Source organism: Rattus norvegicus, chromosome 11 (genome assembly GCF_036323735.1).
Source record: "Rattus norvegicus strain BN/NHsdMcwi chromosome 11, GRCr8, whole genome shotgun sequence".
Classification (NCBI taxonomy): domain Eukaryota; kingdom Metazoa; phylum Chordata; class Mammalia; order Rodentia; family Muridae; genus Rattus; species Rattus norvegicus.
Window position 1 is genome coordinate 80,982,761 of NC_086029.1, and position 21,006 is coordinate 81,003,766.

A 21,006-nucleotide genomic window follows, 5' to 3' on the forward strand; every position below is an offset into this window, starting at 1 on the left:
TTAAGGAAGCTATTATGGCTTGATAGTTCTATTACGGCTTTGTGTATTGGAATCTTGGTTTTCAGGAAAGGGTGAGGCCTAGTAAGAAGTCTTTAGATTACCAGGGACAATATCTCTGACAAGATTCAATTATCACGGGACCCCAGCAAATGCTTGTTGAGGATGGACTGTTAAAAGACTGAGCAAGGTGGGCCCTCCCCGGCTCTGGCTTCCTGAGACCTCTAACACATGCTCACACCATGAGTTCACACCATGGTGTGATCTGTCGCGCTGGTGGGCTCTTTTATTCAATATATTCCATCTCAGGAGGATCTTGGCCAACATATGACATGGCCCCAGACCAGCTGATCCTGTCTCTGGTTCTAAGGTTTCCTCTGGGAAGATTAGATGACAAGTTCCCAGGTACTCTACTTACTGAAACATATTTTTCCCCACATGCATTACAACAACATGTCCAAGCACACTGGTGGTTCCTTATCCCTTTTGTCATGGAGACTAGTACCTTAAGTACGTTTATTCAATGGAATTTATTCTGTGGAATATGCAATGAGGAAGATGAGGCAGGGGGATAGTTAAATTCAAGTCTGGGCTGCACAGCAAGACTCTGTCTTAAAGGACCACAGATACAAGATGTCCTAATAGCCACGAATTATCCCACAAGGCTTCAGGAAAAACAAAACCAAAAATAACAACAAACCCCAAAAAACCTCAAAGGCTGAGGAATTATTCTATGGAGTCTAATATAAACTCCTTCATTATTTACATTCTACTCTGAAATGACAGACCTTTTGATAAGATGTCAAGTCAGTTACACCATGACACGCCAGGAAGAAAGTGACGGGTTCAAACTCTTCCAACTGTTCCTAACAGAAAAGCCCCCGCCCCACTTCTCGTAAAAGGCAGGTTGTGATCTGAACACACTGGATTTTCATGTGAAATCGGCCATCCGTCATAAATGCACCCAGTACTAAGAGCATGCTGACTCAGTGACAAGGCCGTCCTTGGGGTGTCACAGAACTCTGGCTCACTTACGGCTCTGACTCGAAGGAGGTGTGAGATGACGGACTGCAGCTCATCGCTGTACTGCCTCAGCTCCGTGAATCTCCTGGAACAGGACAAAACCTCGCTCAGGAAAACGAGCGGTTAATGTTTCCACACAAAATGGCAATTCCTCAGAGTAATGGAACTTCTCTCTAATCCCTGAACATTATAAACCAATACAAATAGAAAAATATTCTAAAATAAAACAGCATCAAATGCACACACAAACTGAAAGCCAAGAAAAGATGCAAAAAGAGACCAAGGTAGAGATAAAACCTGTGGGTATGGAAAAGTATTCTGAAACTAAACAAAGCAAAACAAAACAGGAAAAAGTCTATGGTGCTGAAAAACACATACTGCAACCTGAATAGTGTCTCTAACATTCTATATTCTTAACGGTTCTCAGTTACCTTTGTTCCCAATTCTCCACAAAGACCCCAAGCTTGTTTAAAATAGCCGTGTCTGTTTCACTCTGTGAATGTTGGTGTGCACCACTTGCACCCTGGTGCCCATGAGGTTAGAGGAGGACACTGCATGCCTTGAACTGGAGGGAGCTACAAGTGTAAACCATTAGGTGGGATCTGGGACTCAAACTTGCATTCCTCTGGAAGATCAACAAGTCTTCTAAGCCACGGAACCATCTTTCTAGCCTGACACCAAGATTCTGATGTCACTCTCCACACAGGTAACCAAAGCCAGCATGTGGGAAAACCTCACTTTCACTTCCGTCAGGCAATTTAAAGCTTTCAGTTTCCATCCTATTCTCTACACGGTATGCCTCGTGTTACTTCCCAACTTCTTCTTCTTCTTCTTCTTGCGTTTGCTAGGCAAGCGCTCTACCACTGAGCTAAACCCCCAACCCCACTTCCCAACTTCTTTTTACCACAGTTAACCCACTGTACTCTCAAGTCACCCTTGAAGTTTCTTCTGTAGTACTACTCCCTTTCTTTACCCTAATCTAAGAATTTCTGAAATGTCTGTTTTAAAAAGCCTACTGAGAGGGGCTGGGGAGATGACAGAGTAGGGTAGAGAGATGTCCAGGAAAGCCAGAAGACCTGAGTTCAAATCCTAGGCACTCACATAAAAGTCAGGCATGGCCTTCATGTCTGTAACTTTAGAAATTGTAGGGTAGAGATGGGTGGATCCTGGGAACTCACTGGTCAGCTAGGCTACCTGGACGGTGAGCTTTAGGTTCAGGGAGAGACACCATCTCAGAAAAGTAAGGTGAAAAGCAATAGACAAAGACTAATGTCCTCTTCTGGAACCTGCATCTATCTATTCACATATACCATGTACACACATACGCATGCACGCATGCACGCTGACTATTGAGACCTTGGCATGGTAGCTTACATTTATAATTCCTTAGCTCTTGGGAAGCTAAGACAGATGGCTCACTGTGAATTTGAGGTCAATGTAGATTACAGATCAAGGTACTATCTTTAAAACAACAACACTAAAAAGCCCAAGCCAAAGCCACTACTGGGGTCTCTCACTGGGAGAAGAGAGTGAGGCACCATAGGCAGAGGTCCACTCTCAGGTCTGATTAAAACCACCTTACCCCAAGGTTTCAGGTGCTGGTTACCCTCAGGTCACACTCTGGAAAGGCTCATAGTAAGAGTGCAAGTCTTAGATCCTCAGCCATCTTCTCATTAATCTTTCAATAAACATTCACTCCATCATTTGTATGACTGTGTTTATGATTATGATGATAGTATGTCACCACATTCCTACCTCCACCTTGGAACTCTCTCCTAACCTCCCTGAACAGCAAGCACTCTTACAGTTACTGACAGAGCCAAAGCTTGACCTCTCTTTCCCCACCTCACCCCATACACGCTCTGCTCCCCACAGCCTTAGAGAGTGGAGCCTGAGAGCATTCTGTCCTCATCTCCTCCACCCACACCCTCTCCTTACACCAGCCCCTATGCTCTGCTTCTTAAGCACTGCTGAGATCTACCTGCACTCCCCCAGCCTCTCTGCCAGTCCCTTAGGGCAGTATCAGCAGCATCTTCTCTCTCCTGGAATTCTCTAACTGCCCTGACCAGACCACAAGTCGGCTCACACATTCTAACCTGACACAGCTGCTGGGAGCCTAACTCAGGACCTCTGGGGAACAGTAAATAACAGACTGTTGAACCATCTCTCCGGCCCTGAGGTTTGACATCAATAATGCAGCTTAGGACACTACCCAGAGTCCCTGCTTATCTAGTCAGAAGCTGCTGGCCAGCCTGAGGTCCAAACAGCCTCTGCTCCAGGCACTCCTCTAACGGCCGTGCTTCTCATCTGAGAAATAATCTGGGCATTAAAGGGCCAAAAGCGTGGCTGTCCTTGATCAACCCACACTGGAAAGACATGTTTACACCCCAGCTGAGGCAGAAAATTGACTCTATAATTTTGCTTACATTTATAGGATAAAAATCTTAACACTTTTGAGACAATCAAACTCTGGGGGAGAAAGTGGGAATGGACAGTGAGAGAGTGAGACTTCTCATTTTATAATTCTCCATATACCGCAATCTGCACATACGCCTGACAAGTTATTAGGGTAGAGTACCCAGTCAAACTACTTTTAGATGTCTAAATTAAATTATAAAGAAGATATTTTCCTAAATAATTATGAAGTGCTTTCTTTATAGAGAGCCAGTGCTTAGCTAGCAGATTTTCCTGCAGGGGCTAATAACTGCATTGCAGTGTTAGTAAAGGTTGGGGGAAATTGTTAAACTCCGTCAGTCCTTCATCAAATCTTATATATTTGTGTTTTGTTTTTGTTTTTTCAGACAAGGTCTATATACTATATAACCGTGGCTGGCCTAGACCAAGTGCTGGGATGAAAGGTGTATACTACTATGTACAAGCCTTGATCAAATCTTATGCTAAGGACTAGGAGTCAGAAATCCTTTACAGTTAATTCTTCTAGGCCTGATTCCCTAAGGGCCTTTCCTTTTAGATCAGGCCTAACTACAAAGTTCTTACTGTCCCATTGGGTTATGAGAAATTTCACAGGAAGTAAGCAGTTGATGGTGCAGTCCACCCAAGTTAAGGGAACCAAGGTCCTAACATGCCAGATGACAGACTGTCCAAGGCACACCACTCTTTTACCACCTGAGGAACAGAATGTAGTGTTTCCTTTCAAGTGACAGGAGGGTTAGGGAGGAAACAGCATCTTTGTGGGATCAATCACATCACCAGAGCCAGCATTAAGACTCAGACACCCAGAGAGACGGTCTTCAGAGACCAGATACTGGGCATGGGAAGGCTTCAAGGCGAGGTTGAAGACTCCAGCAAGCCTTGGACAGCAGCAGCAGCAGTGAGAAATGGAGGCAAGGATTTTCCAGAATTGAGAGCTAAAGTCTTTGCCAAAGTCAAAATCCAGCACTGTCTGCACATCAAAATAAGGACTGTCTCAGAACCTGTGACATGGTATGGCTAGAGACTAAGGACACAGACATGATCGGGTCTGAGTGCCATACTCTCACAACACCAACCATGACCAATCCCTGAATCAGAGGTAGCGGAGAGCTATCATGTAAACAGAGATCCCAATGGAGTCTGTGAGCCAGGCTGTCTACACCATGCAACCCTGCTTACCTCCTATTCCTTCCTAGACACTGCCTCAGTCATTACACTGCACTGCTCCTTCTCTCCCCTACTGCTACATTTTCCAACCTCCAGTCACTGCACCGTCTCAACCGGACACACGGCTGCCCCAAGCAAATCGCATCATTAAATAAATCATTATTTAAAACTCATCTTGGGGGGCTGGAGAGATGGCTCAGTGGTTAAGAGCACCCGACTGCTCTTCCAGAGGTCATGAGTTCAATTCCCAGCAACCACATGGTGGCTCACAACCATCTGTAAAGAGATCCGATGCCCTCTTCTGGTGTATCTGAAGACAGCTACAGTGTACTTATATATATAATAAATAAATAAATCTTAAAAAAAAAAATTTTAAAAAACTCATCTTGGAAATGGCCTCCCTCAAGGCTTTTTTCTGAATATGTATCTTCAATCTGGAAGCCCAAAGGCACAAACATAGTTTAAGTCAGCTGTTGTCTATTTTATATTGCTCTCCTGTTTCCTTATGGTTTTAGTCTTGACTGTCTTACTACTCTGAAAGTATTAAGTCATATGATTTCTCTTATACTTTCTTCTTAAAACTCCTTCCTTCCTTCTTAAAGTCAGGCATAGTAGTGCACACCTTTAATCCAAGCACTCAGCAGACAGAAAGCAGGTAGATTCGAGGACAGTCTGGTCTATATAGTAAGTTCTAGGAACCAGATACATAGTGAGACCCTTTCCCACTTCAAAAAAATTTTTATTCATTTTATGTGTGAGTGTTTTGCCTCCATGTATGTGTGTGTACCATGCGTGTGCATGGTGTTCACAGAGGTCATATGAGGGTATGGGATCCTCTGGAACTGGAGTTACAGATGTTGTGAGCTACCATGTGGGTGCCTGGATACTGAACTCGAGACCTCTGCGAGAGCTGTCAGTACATTTCCACACTGAGCCAACTCTCCAGACTGCACTTACACCTTTACAGTTGTACAATCAGCCATCACCTAAGAGAAGACCCCACCACCCGCAAAGGAGCTCAGTGTATGGTGAGTCTGTGTTAGTATAGAAACCACAAATGTTAGTCAGCTGCCGCCTTTCGCTCCAGGTTCTGCGTTTCCAGCCTTAGGGACTCTTAATACAGTGCTCCAAGCCTCTGCTCTGTTTTGATTTTTATTTTTCCTATTTCTGTGTGAGTAAGTGGGTGTGAGCATGTGTGTGCTATGGCATACATGTGGAGAAGTTAGGTCTTTCTGTCCACCAAGGCTAGCTGGCCTGTGGCCTTCTGGGAGATTCTCCTGACTCCGCCTCCCATCTCACCAGTCGTTCACCATCACATCTGGCTTTTTAATATGGGCTCTAGGGATCAAAGTAATTGTCAGGCTGCATAGCAGGTGCTTTCCCCACTGAGCTGCACTGCCAAGACCTGAGCCTCTTAAAGGCAACTTGACTCTACACCATTTATGCTACAGTCTTAGCACAGGAAAGAGAGCGAAGTAGAAGATGTGGAGACTCAAAGGACCTAAGCAAGTCCTTTAAATGTTACCATGTAGTTCCCCTTTAAAAGAAGAGCTGTGACATTAGATATGATTTAATTGAAGCCAGTATTTTTGTTTTTTTTTTTTCAGGCAAGAAAAATTAGCAACTAAAGTCACAGTAAATTAAACTTCTTGGCAAGGTTATGATGGACACAAGATCAGAACTGTTTATTTATACAAAAACAAACTAGTAGATTTAAAAATAAAACCGAAATTTTCATAATCTAGCTGGCTTATCCTCTCAATTCTGTCTGAATGGATTTAGTTTATTTGCAGCACAACATAAAGAGGCCTTGAGTGGCCACAAATGAACCTGAGCTGCATTTATACTCTCAGTGCAAGGTAAAGGGCATTTATAGAGCCCTGAAGTCATGTAAAACAGAAGATGCCAGCAGATCCCCCTTCTCACTGCTTTTAACAGTTAGGTCTGGGAAAAAATGAGCTTCTATGAAGCAAGTACTAGAAACAGCATTTTGGTCATCTCTCTGAAATAATTATTCTGGTTTTCTGGAATTTAGGAAAATAAGAGTGAAGCCTTCTTGTAATAGATACCATTTTAGTAATGAAGTGATTATTTTAACTTATTATTAATCAGCTGAGCCAATCAGACTTAGTACAGAGATTTTACATATTAAGATTCTGTTAAAATAGGATTTAAAACAAGTAAATTTCCTTGCAACTACAGGTTAGGGTGATCCTTTTGTGCGCGGTGTAAAGACTGTCTCCATTATTCAAATGCTGATCTCTGTGCTGGCAGAGTCTGAGTGCAGGCTGGAGACTGGGGAGCAGCGCCTGGCTCAGTGTTTTATAGAAACTCTTCCCTACCATCCTCTGACTGGTTTAGTAAAGAGATGAATGGCCTATAGCCAGGCAGAGGAGGAAGGGCAGGATTCCAGGGGAGCTAGGAGCTCTGGGAAAGAATCTGAGGTAGCACAAGATCTGCCTGCCAGAAGCCGAGAAAAAGAGGGAACTACAGAGCCACATGGCAGAACTCAGATTAGAATAAGCAGGTTAATTAGATTGTAACAGCTAGTTGAGAATAAGCCTAAGCTAAGGCCAAGCTTTCATAATTCATAAAAAATCTCCATACCATTATTGGGAAGCTGGTGTATTACAGAAAGTCTGAACGGCTATGACTACACATTAATTTTATTTTATACTCTGATGATAATATTAGTGGCCACATCCCATTTAAAATCCCATCTAAAAACCTACAAACAATATGGATAAATAAAACCCAGTAATTCAAATAACCTTGTATAGCCAAGAAAAATATGAAGAAATTCAATTGACAGTCTTTTTCATTACACTGATAAACATTTGACTTAAAAGAGCTAGTTTACAAAACATTAATATTAAAGGATTAATAAAAATAATAGATCCTCTAATGAATATACATCCACCATTGTCACAAACTTTGTTTCTTTTAGTTATAACTTGTAACTTTAGTTCTGATCTATAAAACACCTATTATTAAACATGCATGTCATTGTAACATTTTTAAAAACCTTAATGGGAGCTCAATGAAAGAGGCCAATTTGAAAGGCTACCTTTTTATTTGGTATGTCAGTACTAAAGAGGATAAATTATGGTAATAGTAAAAGTAAAAAGTCACTCGAGTGGAGGGAGAGAGGATTTCAGGACATCAGTTACGTCTACTCTGTGTGGCCCTGCAGCAGTAGACACTCATCCCAAACCACACATGGCAAGAGTTGCCCCAGTGAGCTCAGACCAGCAACCAGCTCTGTCTGTGTAGTGCACTGCTGGGAGAGGTGGAGAAGGAGAGTCTGGGAGGAAACGGATGGAGGAGGTGTCTACACCTGATCTCAGTGTTGCTGTAAGCCTCGACTAAAAAAGAATGCAATGAACAGCAACAGCAGAACAGAATATGCGAGGTGTAGTGACACATACTAGCAAGTCCAGCACTCAGAAGGCATGATGAGAGGGCCGTGAATCTGGGCCACATGAGACCCTCAGTCAAAACACCAAAATGGAGATAAATATGCACTTCACACGCATACACATAATTAAAAATAATAATAGAAGAAACAGAAACAAAAGGCCAATGATGATCATTACCACTTTCTAATTTTCAAGAACTTAGAATATTCACTTATATTTTATATTCAAAATTTATGTTGGGTTGGGGATTTAGCTCAGTGGTAGAGCGCTTGCCTAGCAAGCGCAAGGCCCTGGGTTCGGTTCTCAGCTCTGGAGGGGGGAAAAAAATTTATGTTAAACATCAAGAAGGGCTGCAGATTTAACTTAGTAACAGAGGGTCTGCCTAGCACAAGAGGCCCTGGGTTTCATGGTTAATACTGTCATTTGTACATTATAATCAGACATGACATGTTAAAGCATCTCTACAAAAGCATGCTGCCTGCAAAGAAGCGTGCAGTGGAGAAGCGGCCCACCCACCAGACTCAGAGTGAGCAAACTCTAACCCCTAGTGTGCATCCTGCCCCGAGCATCACATCTGCCAATGCCCGCACCCAGGGCAGCACCAGATGGACGGTTATGACGTCAAAGACTCATGCAATGGCACCACAGGGCCCTTACCTTCCTGGATTCTGCCTCAGGTTTTTAGCACACAAACTAGATTGTTAGTATATAGACAATACATAATGTTCTTAAACTCTGCACATTTGATAAGCAGTCACATAAGAAAAACTACAGGAAATTACTTCTCTCATTTTTCTGATATCTTCAGCATGTAATGAATCTTTCTAGGAGAAAAAGCAATGGTCTTATTTTCTAAAACTTCAGACACAATCTTACCCAAATTATAAAATTTCAAAATCAGTTTTAGACTTTAAAAAGGTTTTACTAAAAGTGAATTATTATTTAAAGTTTAGCAAATTAAGTGCATACATTCAGAAATGAAAAATTAAATAGATTGATAAGCACCATTCAAAACAACATTGCAAACTGTTATTAAAACAAAGTCTTACTTGTCTGGGTTTTTCACTCTGAATGTTGCATTAAGCGCTTTTAACCTGGAGTCTGCCTGGAAAAAATAATTTGTTGACTTAATACAATTATATTTCAGGGTATGAAGTTCAAACATTTTTACTTTTCCTTCAAAATTAAAGTGTTCAAGTACCTTTTTTATATCACATGCTGTAAGCACATTAAACATACTGAAGAATACTTAGTAATTCTTTTTGAGAAAACTACACAAGCATGGTTATGAATTAGAATGACTATTCTTCCATGAGTGCCAGCCTTCAGTGATTCTGAAGGACACCTGTGAACACCAATGTACCAGTGATGCCGTCAGCTCTGCATATGGTGTGAGTCACAGGACGAGTCTGACTTCTCCCTACAGCCTTGCAAGAGAAGCAGTGATCCGCCTGGGTCAGCCGTGCACATGCTGCCTCATGAAGATCCTGTGCTCTCCGAACCTAATCCTCAGGTGGACTCTAAACCAACGGCCTTCCTTTTTCTTATCCTAATCAACCTCTCAGAAAAAAAGAAGCTACCTATAATAAGTAATGCTCTGCTAGACAAGCAGGCTGGATGGCATTGCGTTGACGCCATCCCTTTCTTTCTGTTCTGTTGTGGCTTTTGAGACAGGGTTCCACTCATGGAGCCCAGAGCCTGCACTCCTGACCTCTGAGCGCTAGCTTCCTAGCACTAGCATTGCAGGTGTGAGACCGTGCGCCTGGCCTAGCAGACAGCGTCTTATTTCTAGATAACTGTTCTCTCAGAAGACAGAGAGATAAACACTAAACAAGGGTCTCATTTCATGAAATATATGATTATCATATTTAAATCCTAAACTTTTACAAACACCTGAGCCAGGGGTGGTGCGCATACCTTTAGTTCTAGCACTTGGAAGGCAGAGGCAGGGAGACCTCTGTTTGTTTGAAGCCAGCCTTGTCTAGATAGTGAGTTCCAGAACAGAGACAGTGAAACCCTGTCTCCAAAAACAGGAAGGAAGGAAGGAAGGAAGGAAGGAAGGAAGGAAGGAAGGAAGGAAGCAAAATAATTTATTTTTGCCTAAGCACAGTGCTCATTGAAAAAAGGTAGTTCAATTATTTTTTTTTAAAATCTCTACCCTCATGAAGACTTTACATTATTCTAATTTCCAACTCACAATTACAAATGCTCTCAATTAATAAACCAGAGTAAACTGAAGCCACCAGGACTCCCCCGTCCTCTAGGAAACAGAAGCAATGTGATAAATGTGTTCCCCCCAGCCTTGGCCTCTGCAACATCAGAGCCCAAGGATCTGCCCAGCTAGGATACTGAAAATATGTAAAAATTTATTCCTTTTGTTTTATGTGTATGAGTGTTTTGCCTGCAAGTATGTATGTGTATCAAAAGTGTACCTGGTGCCCAGAGGCCAAAAGATGCCTGGAACTGGAGGTACAGACGGTTTGTGAGCAACCACATGGGGGCCAGGAAAAGAACCCGGTCCTCTGCAAAAATAGCAAGTGATCTTCATAGCTAAGCTACCTCTTTAACCTTTCCAATCTTGCTTTAAAATAATAAATAAGCTTATTTATTCATGTAGGGGGTTTTGCCTACATGTAAGCCTGGCATGTCTGTGTACCGTGTTCATGCCTGGTGCTTGCGGAGGCACTGGGTCTCCTGGGACTGGTTACAGAAGGATGCTTGTAAGCTACCACTGGGTACTGACACCTGAGCTCGGGTCCTCTGGGAGAACAGACAGTACTCACTATTAACCACGGGGACATGTCTCCAGTCACCCCAAATCTCACATCTGTTTGTTTATTTTGAGGCAGGGTTTCTCTATATAGCCCAGGCTGTCCTTGAACTGAGAGACCTGCCTGCCTCTGACTCCTGGAATTAAAGGTATGCTCCACCATGTCCAGCTTCAAATCTCACTTTTGATCCTACAATTTTTTCACTTTTTTCCCCCTGAGACAAGGTTTTCTCTGGTTGTCCTGGCACTCACTCTGAAGTCCAGGCTGGTCTCAAACTCACAGACCTCTGCCTGTCTCATCTTCCCAAGTGCTGGGGTTAAAGGTGTGCACCACCACTGACCAGCTAGAATATATTCTTTTTTCCTTTTTTAAAGATTTATTTATTCATTTATTTTATATAGCTGTCTTCAGACACACCAAGAGGGCATCAGGTCTCATTACAGACGGTTGTGAGCCATCATGTGGTTGCTGGGATTTGAACTCAGGACCTCTGGAAGAGTAGTCAGTGTTCTTAACCACTCTCCAGCACACTAACAGACCACTAGCTTCCACCAACCCAAAGGCTAAGAATGTCATCCAAAAGCATCTGAAGCCTACAGCAGCACTTTCCTGGCTTTGCTGTAACCTGTCCACTTGCTGTCCCCACCAGTATTTTACAAAAGACACTAATGTATGACTGTCTGTTCTGTGACTATAAAATTCATGCACCCTCCACAGCACTACACATCAATCTAGGCAACCTACCTTCATGTTTCCAGCCCACACTTGTTAACCTTAGGATACTTCCTTATTCCTTTCTTGAGAAAGAAATGTGTTTTGTGTTGCTAGCCACATTGACTGGCTAACACTCACCTTAAAGTAATTCTAGAAAAATGAACCTACTATCTCATTAACAGTGATCATAGTCATTTTCTTTTATACTACTTATCACTTTTCAAATTATTTTTATTTAAGTAATTTACCACATTACTACACACTCCTTAAAAACATGTCAGTCACCCTGGCTGGCATAGCACTTAGAGGAATACTCAAATTCTGCAGGCACCCAGAACGTGGAATCTCAGAGACTAGCAGAAGCCAAGGCCTTGTCTCTGATGCTCCAAGTAAAAGGAAGGGTTCCAGATGCTTCTCAATCAGCCTCTAGTCATCTAAGACTGGGGCACACACAGCAGCAAGTATTCTCATAACAAAGTTAACTGCATGTCTCTGCACTGAACACGTTTATGTACTCATTACTCTAGGAACAAACCCTTTGCTCTGCTTCCACTGAATTACATACCATAAGTATTTACTCGAATACTCAAAACACGAAGTGGGGCTTGGGAGGAACACTGTATTTCTAAAAGTAATAGTAAGCCATGTTATGTCCATTGAACACTGCAGAATGCAATGTTTCCTAATCATAGCTTATATGATATATGACCTTTACAGAAATTAAATGTGACCTTGTATGTATATGCCTATCTATGTATGTACACAGTGTTATACATGAATGCATGTGTGTATATTTATGTTGTGAGGCTTTGCAAGAAGACCCCATTTCCTTCATGGAAGACTTGAAACAAGAAGTATCCATAATAAAATAGAATTAAAACAAAATAAATGAGGCTATGGAATATCTCCTACTTCTTTCAACATGTGGCTTTTTGAATTATTAATTCAGTGTTTTGTTTTTTTTTTAAAGATTTATTTATTTATTATATATAAGTACACTGTAGCTGCCTTCAGATACACCAGAAGAGGGCATCGGATCTCTTTACAGATGGTTGTAAGCCACCATGTGGTTGCTGGGAATTGAACTCAGGACCTCTGGAAGAGTAATCGGGTGCTCTTAACCGCTGAGCCATCTCTCCAGCCCTTAATTCAGTGTTTTATATTAAGTATCACCTTTCAAATACTTTATAGAAGCCTCAAGTTTTTAACCACAAGGCTGTGCAAAAACAAAACATTACACAAATACTTGAAAAGCTATGTGACCACACAATTTAAAGGGCTGTGCAAACAGCACGTTCTGTCATAACCATCAGGTGCTTTCATGGACTAACAGATAAGTGACTAATGGTAAATCAGTGACTAAGTATCATGATAAATACGCACGTAAGTTACTTGATTTTAGTCTTGTGTTGTACTTATTCACTTGTAATATATCTTAAAATATCCCTTAGAAAACTCTTCCAAATACGAGTCTTTTTTTTTTTTCTTCTTTTTTTTTCTTTTTTTTTTCTTTTTTCTTTTTTTTTCCGGAGCTGGGGACCGAACCCAGGGCCTTGTGCTTGCTAGGCAAGCACTCTACCACTGAGCTAAATCCCCAACCCCCAAATACGAGTCTTTTTAAAAGTTTCAAATTATTTCCAAACCATCCCTGAACTAAAATCACAAAGTTCCTTTAAGCAGCACCAAGCACTAAATTAACAACCAAGGAACTGGGGTCTGCCAGTAACACACTCAACTAGCGAGAGTCAGTTCACGACAGCTCCAGACACTGCTTTACACTTCCTGCTTACTTTGTGCTGAATTCCAAGTTCCCAGATGCCAACGCATGAAGCTCCAGGAATTACTTAGTTTTTGTTTGTTGGTTTGCTGCTTTGAGGATGTGTTTCAAGTAGGCAAGGCTATCTCCAAATTACATAGCTCAGGATGACCTTCAACTTCTGATCCTCCGCCAGCCGAGGGATTTTGAGGTATCCCACCAACCTAGCCTGAGGTGTGTTTAAGCTACTGAACTTATTTTTCTTGTTGGGTGCATCTTTTTTTTTTTTTTTTTTAAGTTTTGTTCAAAATAGTTTCTCACAATGTAGCTCTGGCTGCCTTGGATTTCATTATGAAGACCAGGCTGCCCTCAAACTCCTCCTGCCTCTGTCTCCCGTGTTGGGATCAAAGATGCGTGCCAGTGTACCTGGCTATCATTTATGATCTTATATTAGATACGGATCCAGCATTTCTTATCTAAAACGCTTGGGACTTCACATTGTCTTCCGACTTTGCCAGCTGAGCATCCCTAATATAAAATGAGAAATACAAAATACTTCCAACCCTAAAATTGAATGATACCACTAAAATGTTTTAAATCTGAAACATTTAGTACTTGAGAATATTTCAGATTTTCATTTTAGGAACATTCAACTTGTATTTTAAAATTTTTTGTTATGTTTGTCTACCCTACTCACATGATTAACACCAGAGAAATCCCTTTAAATCTGAGATAACCTGTGCTAGCTGGCCCGCAGGAAGGTCTGGAGAGCTCCGCTTCTACACTACGGAGCTTCTCAATCTGCAGGCCACAGCTTCATTTCCAAACCCCACTGCTAAGGACTGTGAGCCTGCATCACTAACAGAGGCCATTCCACAATGACTCCTACTTACTTCAGACTGGGGACCACGTCTCATGCTCCGGAAGCATGACAAAGGTCTCACCCTTTAGCCTACCAATGTTGGAAAAGCCAAGCATGCGTTTCCTAAGTATCTAGTCTCACATGGTAAGCAAAATGTGTGAGTCAGAGAACAAGTGAGGTGGTCAGACAAAATTTAAGGAAATGAAAATGTAGACATACTAGTATCCTATAGGAAAAATCTACAGACTGCATTTAATTACTGATTTAAACTATCTTCTGATAGAATTAAGAAACCGCCTATGGTAGTCAAAACAGCACTAAAACTACACAAATCTAAAGTGACCTGGGTACTTCTTTGAAACCCAGCCAAGGACATTAGACGCAAAGCGGATTCCCATCATTTGCTCAGTCAGCTCCAGTGAGTACATGCTGCCGTGCTGGGAACCGTAAAGGGATGTGAAGAGTCAGCCCATACGACTGTCCTTACCTTCAGCTGAAATCCAGTCTCATTCACAGTCTCCTTCCAGTTACCTTCCTAAAAACCAAAGTCAGTTTTAGAGATCATTACTGCAAAACCAAACAAGTAATATATAACATTCCACATTAAATAATCTGAGTGTCTACCATTCTGTTCTTAACTCAAGTGATATGGGAGAAGTCAAAACCATTCTCTACTTCAAAACTAAACATACAATGCAGACTCCAAACATGTGAAAAAACACACGTCCAAGACTAAACATACAATGCAGACTCCAAAACTGGTTAACTGTAAGTTCTCATTTAGGTAACTGTAACAAAGTCTTAGGATCCTCACGTATGGAAATTGACCTACGGTGGGGCTGGAGAGACGGCGCAGTGATTAGGAGCACACGCTCTTTTGAGCAGAAGACCCAGGTTTAGTTCCCAGTGCACACACTGTGTACCTAATTCCAGTTCCCAGCCCTGCTTCTGACCTGCACACATGTTGTGCACATATATACATTCAGGCACACACATGCGCGCGTGCGCGCGCACACACACACACACACACACACACACGCACACGCATGCGCACGCGCACGCACACGCACACTCACAACTAAATAAGTAATCTTTCACAAGCTCAGCTATGGGGCTGGCGATACGGCTCAGTATGCAGGTAAAGTACTTGCCATGCGAGACTGTCAACCCGAACTCAAACCCAAGAACCCGTGTAAAGGTAAAGAGGAGGCCGACTCTACAAAACTGTCCTGGGACCTCCACGTGTGCCCCGACAGGTGTGCTCGTCCCCATATCACACGCAAGAGAACACATGCACACAATAATATATAAGTTAAAAGAAAATCATAGGGGTTGGGGATTTAGCTCAGTGGTAGAGCGCTTGCCTAGGAAGCGCAAGGCCCTGGGTTCGGTCCCCAGCTCCGAAAAAAAGAACCAAAAAAAAGAAAAAAAGAAAAAGAAAAGAAAATCATAGTCAATGACATAATCCAATGACTCAAATTTCACACTAAACCAAACACAATAAACTGCCTATCAAAAGCTGACTCGAAAGGACTCAAGGATTAGCATTTTATAATTTTTTTAAAAGCCTAACTCTAGGTTTTTAAATATTTTTAAAAGACTAATTAAAAGAAACAATACCTGTGTTAGAAACAAATAGAAGATTTTGTCTCTACAGAGGACCGGATGTGAAGCGACCCTCAAGAGGAAGTTTTCTAAGCCTATCCGTCGTCTCTCCACAAAGTCTGGATCCATGTTGTCAGCAGAGAGTTTATGCCACACGAACTCTGCCTAGGTAAACAAAGCAACCATTAGGAACAGGCTCAGCCCCAGGCACACTTAGATCTCACCCTCTGTCTAAGCCAGGATTACCATTGCCGTGAGGAAACACCATGACCAAAGCAACTGGGGAGGAAAGGGTTTATTTGGCTCACACTTTCCACATCACTGTTCATCAAAGGCAGTCAGGACAGGAACTCAAACAGGGCATGAACCTGAGGCAGGAGCTGATGCAGAAATCAAGGAGGGATGCTGACTATAGGCTTGCTCTCCATGGCTTGCTCAGCCTGCTCTCTTATAGCACCCAGGACCACCAGCCCAAGGATGTCACCACCCACAATGGGCTGGGTGCTCCCTTCTAAATCCCACATTAGTCACTAATTAAGAAAATGTCCCGAGGGAAATTACGAAGCCTCTGAGACCCATGGGCAAAGCCACTTCTTTGTTGCTGGAGATCCTGGGTCTCTTATGCAAGAGCATGGTGAGTTGATGCATTCAGAGAGTTTTATGTGCTTTTGGCTGCCATAGGTGACCACGGAGCCTGGTGGTCATTTGTTGGCCTGAAGTATTTGATACATGAGACATGTTATTAAATAATAGGTGGTCTCTGTCATGACTTCTTCCTGGCCGGGCTGCAGGAAGGCTGTGAAGGTGTGGGGGTATTGCTGCTGCTAAGATTTTCTGAACATAGGGAAATAATAGGCATACCTTTATTGTTTTTTTGAGGTACAGTTTCTCTGTGTAGCCCTAGCTGTCGTGGTGTACCACCACTGGCTAGCAATTATATTTTGTAAGCAAACGTTCATTTACTTGAGAAAATAGAAAAGCTCAGTCGTTAAAAGGAGCAAAAATACATTTTTAGATTTTTGGGGTTTGTTCGTTTGTTTTTTATTTTACTTAATTAGATTTATTTGTGTATATAAGTGTGTATATAAGTGTTTTATTTGCATGTATGGATGTGTGAAAGAGTATGTCAGAATCCTTGGAACCTGCCTTATGAGTGATTGAGAAACCACAGTGTGGGTGCTGGGACCAAAACAACTGTTCTTAACTGCTAAGCCAACTCTCCAGATCTGAAAGACAATAATAAATATTAAAAAAAAAAACAAAAAACAAAAAATCAGGGCTGGAGAGTTGGCTCAGTGGCTAAGAGCACTGACTGCTCTTTCAAAGGTCCTGAGCGCAATTCCCAGCAACCACATGGTGGCTCACAGCCATCTGTAATGGGATCTGATGCCCTCTTCTGGTCTGTCTGAAAACATGCTACAGCGTGTTTATATACATAAAGTAAAATTCTTTAAAAATAAAAACCAACAAAATCAAAAAAAAAAAAAAAAAAGTCCCATGGGTTGCTTACAGCTCTATCTTCTAGAAGCATTTTCCCAACTGACGTTCCCTTCTCTCAGATTACACTAGCTTGTGTCAAGTTGATATAAAACTTGTCCACATGGGCTCAGAGGTTAAGAGCACTGGCTGCTCTTCCACAGGTCCTGAGTTCAATTCCCAGCAACCACATGGTGGCTCACAACCATCTGTAATGGGATCTGATGCCCTCTTCTGGTGTGTCTGAAGACAGCTACAGTGTTATTCGTGTACATTAAATAAATTTTCAAAAGATAAAAATAGGGGTTGGGGATTTAGCTCAGTGGTAGAGTGCTTGCCTAGCAAGCGCAAAACCCTGGGTTCGGTCCGAAAAAAAGAAAAAATAAAAAAATAAAAATAAAACTTGTCCACACACCCTTATAAAAGAAACTTCTCTTTACAAGAGGAGAGCACTAAAGAAAACCACACGTGATCAAAACAGAGAACAAGTGTGCTTAAGGCTCAGGGACCATCTGAGGCAGAGATGGAAGGCTGCTGAGAGGCTGCATCTCCCAGGAGTGACAGGGGAGTTATACCTATAAACCTGACTGCCTCAACAAGACCCACATAAGGACAACACTTAGACACAGGTCAGCATGGAAGAGGAGATCTTATGGGGCTTCGACCCTCGACAAAAACTGCGGGCAACTAACAAATGCTAAAAATGGGAGGAGTCTTTCCATTGGAAAAGCCTACTTGGTTATCCAGTACCAAGGGTCAGCCTTGAAATCATATATATACAAATAACATTATACAGATTGGGCTGGAGAGATGGCTCAGTGGTTAAGAGCACCGACTGCTCTTCCTGAGGTCCTGAGTTCAAATCCCAGCAACCACATGGTGGCTCACAACCATCTGTAATGAGATCTGATGCCCTCTTCTGGTGTGTCTGAAGACAGCTACAGTGTACTCATATACAATAAAATAAAATCTTTAAAAAAAATAAATTTAAAAAAAATAAAAAAACATTATACAGATTGAGCAAACTGCATCTATATATTTAGGAGAAATATATATAGGAGGCAAAGGCAGGTGGATCTCTGAGTTTGAGGACAGCTTGGTCTACAGAGAGAGTTCCAGGTAGCCAGGGCTACACAGAGAAACCTTGTATGGAAAAGTCAAAAACAAAAAAGAAAAACACAAATAAATGAATGGCTCACTGCTGACTTCTTGGCTCCTACTGCCGTCTGTGTCTTACCCGCTTTTCTGGGAGGGGTGGCACGACGACATGTGGGTAGTACACTAAAAGGTAGTTTCTCAACAGCTCGAACTCACTGTACCGCCGCCACAGCGAGTCTGTGAGGACGCTCTGACCGTCGGCATGTTCTACTGAGCTGAAAAGGAATCAAACAGCATTTCTACTACTTAGGAAATAGAACACACACCACCACCTCGTTCAAAACCAGCCACACGATGAAGAACTTTTCCTGTTTCCTTGCTTAATCCTTCTAACTCAGGGAACCAGGGAATTCCCTGTCCCCCTTTACAGATGAGGATGCAGCTGGGCCAGATCCATCTCAGTCCAAAGCCCTCACCTGCGTACTTTTCTTCTGCCCAAACTCTTGAGAAAGAGCTACATTAGAGACGTTCTAAAAGTCAAAGCATAATATTGATTTCACAACATTCATTACATAAAAGACATTTGTAACACTGTTGCTACCACAAAGAGGGAACAACTTCATGACAAAGACCAAGACACCATAAAACCTCAGTCCAGGATATGAATAAATCAGGTGGATCTGACTGAGTACAAGGAGACGTCCACACAAGCAAAACTGCTCTGAAAGGGCAAGGAAGAAAAACCCACAACCTGTATCTCTTTTTTTTTCCTTTACAGGGCCAGCAGGCACCTCATGTTCTATCTACATAGAAGTCTAAGCTCGGGGTTGGGGATTTAGCTCAGCGGTAGAGCACTTGCCTAGTGAGCGCAAGGCCCTGGGTTCAGTCCCCAGCTTCGAAAAAAAGAAAAAAAGAAAAAAAAAAAAGAAGTCTAAGCTCTTGTTGGGAGAAAAATAGGGTACAAGAGTGTACTGGTTATGTTAAGGCACTAACGACTTTGGCTACCCTCAAGAATGCAGGATTTTGGTTGTTGTTTAAGGTGGGGTCTCACTATATAGTCCTGGCTGGCCTGGAACTCACTGTGTCAACCAGGCTGAGATCCACCTGCCTCAGCCTAAGTCCAAGGATAAAAAGAGTGTGCCACCGGGGACTGGAGAGATGGCTCAGTGGTTAAGAGCACTGACTGCTCTTCCAGAGGTCCTGAGTTCAATTCCCAGCAACCACATCATGGTGTCTCACAACCATCTGTAGTGGGATCTGATGCCCTCTTCTGGTGTGTCTGCAGAGAGCAAAGAGTATACTCACATGAGAAAGAGAGAGAGAGAGAGAGAGAGAGAGAGAGAGAGAGAGAGAGAGAGAGAGAGAGCGCGAGCCACCATGCCCAGCTGAAGAAACATTTGAAGCACCATCAAGATCTCCTTTCCCATTATTCCCATGACGATAACTTATTTGCTCCACTGAACAAAGTGACAGAGAAGCAAAATCAGTCTTGAAACAGTCGTTTGAAAAGTGTTTCTAATCATGTCAGCTCAGCACAATAGCTGCCCATCTGTTAGTTTGCTTTGGTTTTTAGATGGGCTCTACCATGCTACCTCAAACTCCTAAAGTTAAGTGATCCTTCTATATGGGCAGGCAGTAAATGATGCCTTAGATGAGTGAGAGGAAGAAAAGATATTAATTTTCCTGCCTTAGCCTCCTGAATAACGAGATTTACACTATTGTGTAGACTTGGATGTCCTGGAACTCACTGTGTAGACTAGGTTGGCCTCAAACTCACAGAGATCCACCTGCCTCTGCCTCTTGCGTGTTGGGATTAATGGCATGTGCAACCTTGCTCGGCTTGTTTTATTTTTAATTATGTGTGTTGTGTCCCTGTGTGTATGTGCCGTGTGAGTGCAGGTGTCCTCAGAAGCCAAGGTATTGGATCCCTGGGAGCTGGGGTCACAGGCAATTGTGAGATGCCCAGCGCAGGTGCTGATAACTGAAGTCTAGGTCCTCTGCAAGAGCAGTACATGCTCTTACCATTAAGCCATCTATCTGGCCCTACATAACTGCTCTAAGCAATATTGCCTGTTTTCACTACTATTGTTTTGAGACAGGGTTTTACTATATATACAGCCGAGGACGGCCGTAAGCCCCTGATCTTCCTGCTCTTAGTGCTAGAACGACAAGTGTGCACCACAGCCTACATGTAAGTAGTAAATGTATATACATATGGCTGGGCATGAAGTGCAGATGCAGATACAGAAGATGGAGCTCTGCGAGTTCCAGGCCAGGCTGGTCTATACAGCAAGTTTCAAGACAGCCAGGGCTACAGAGACCCTTCCTCGAAAGCAATAAATAAACAAAAAGCAACAATAAATAAAACAAATATATTAAGCGTATCACTGTCTGTAAATTACATTATTACTAAAAAGAAAATACAGTATGAAATATAAAAAACACAAATGGCTCCATGGTAAAAGTACAGGAATATTAGATCACAATCCACCACTAATCACCTTTATCTAAAAATGACTTCAGTCTTGAGTTCCAACTTTTTTTTTTTTCTTTTTTTCGGAGCTGGGGACTGAACCCAGGGCCTTGCGCTTCCTAGGCAAGCGCTCTACCACTGAGCCAAATCCCCAGCCCCTTGATTTCCAACTTTAAAAGGAAATATTTGACTTTATCTTAACTTACAAGCAA

At 42.3% G+C, this 21,006-nt stretch overlaps 1 protein-coding gene across 5 annotated transcripts in view; it reads right to left on the reverse strand.

Moving 5' to 3' along the window:
- Snx4 (sorting nexin 4) overlaps window positions 1-21,006 on the reverse strand; it is a 57,270-nt gene that overhangs the window by 16,796 nt on the left and 19,468 nt on the right. For 2 of the 5 annotated variants that reach the window (XM_063270644.1, NM_001127550.1), the window contains 5 exon segments: window positions 18,461-18,596; window positions 15,763-15,912; window positions 14,630-14,677; window positions 9,089-9,144; window positions 1,033-1,105 (listed from right to left, as the gene is read on the reverse strand). In XM_063270644.1, the coding sequence (XP_063126714.1) occupies window positions 1,033-1,105; window positions 9,089-9,144; window positions 14,630-14,677; window positions 15,763-15,912; window positions 18,461-18,596 (463 nt within the window). 5 annotated transcript variants of the gene reach the window in all.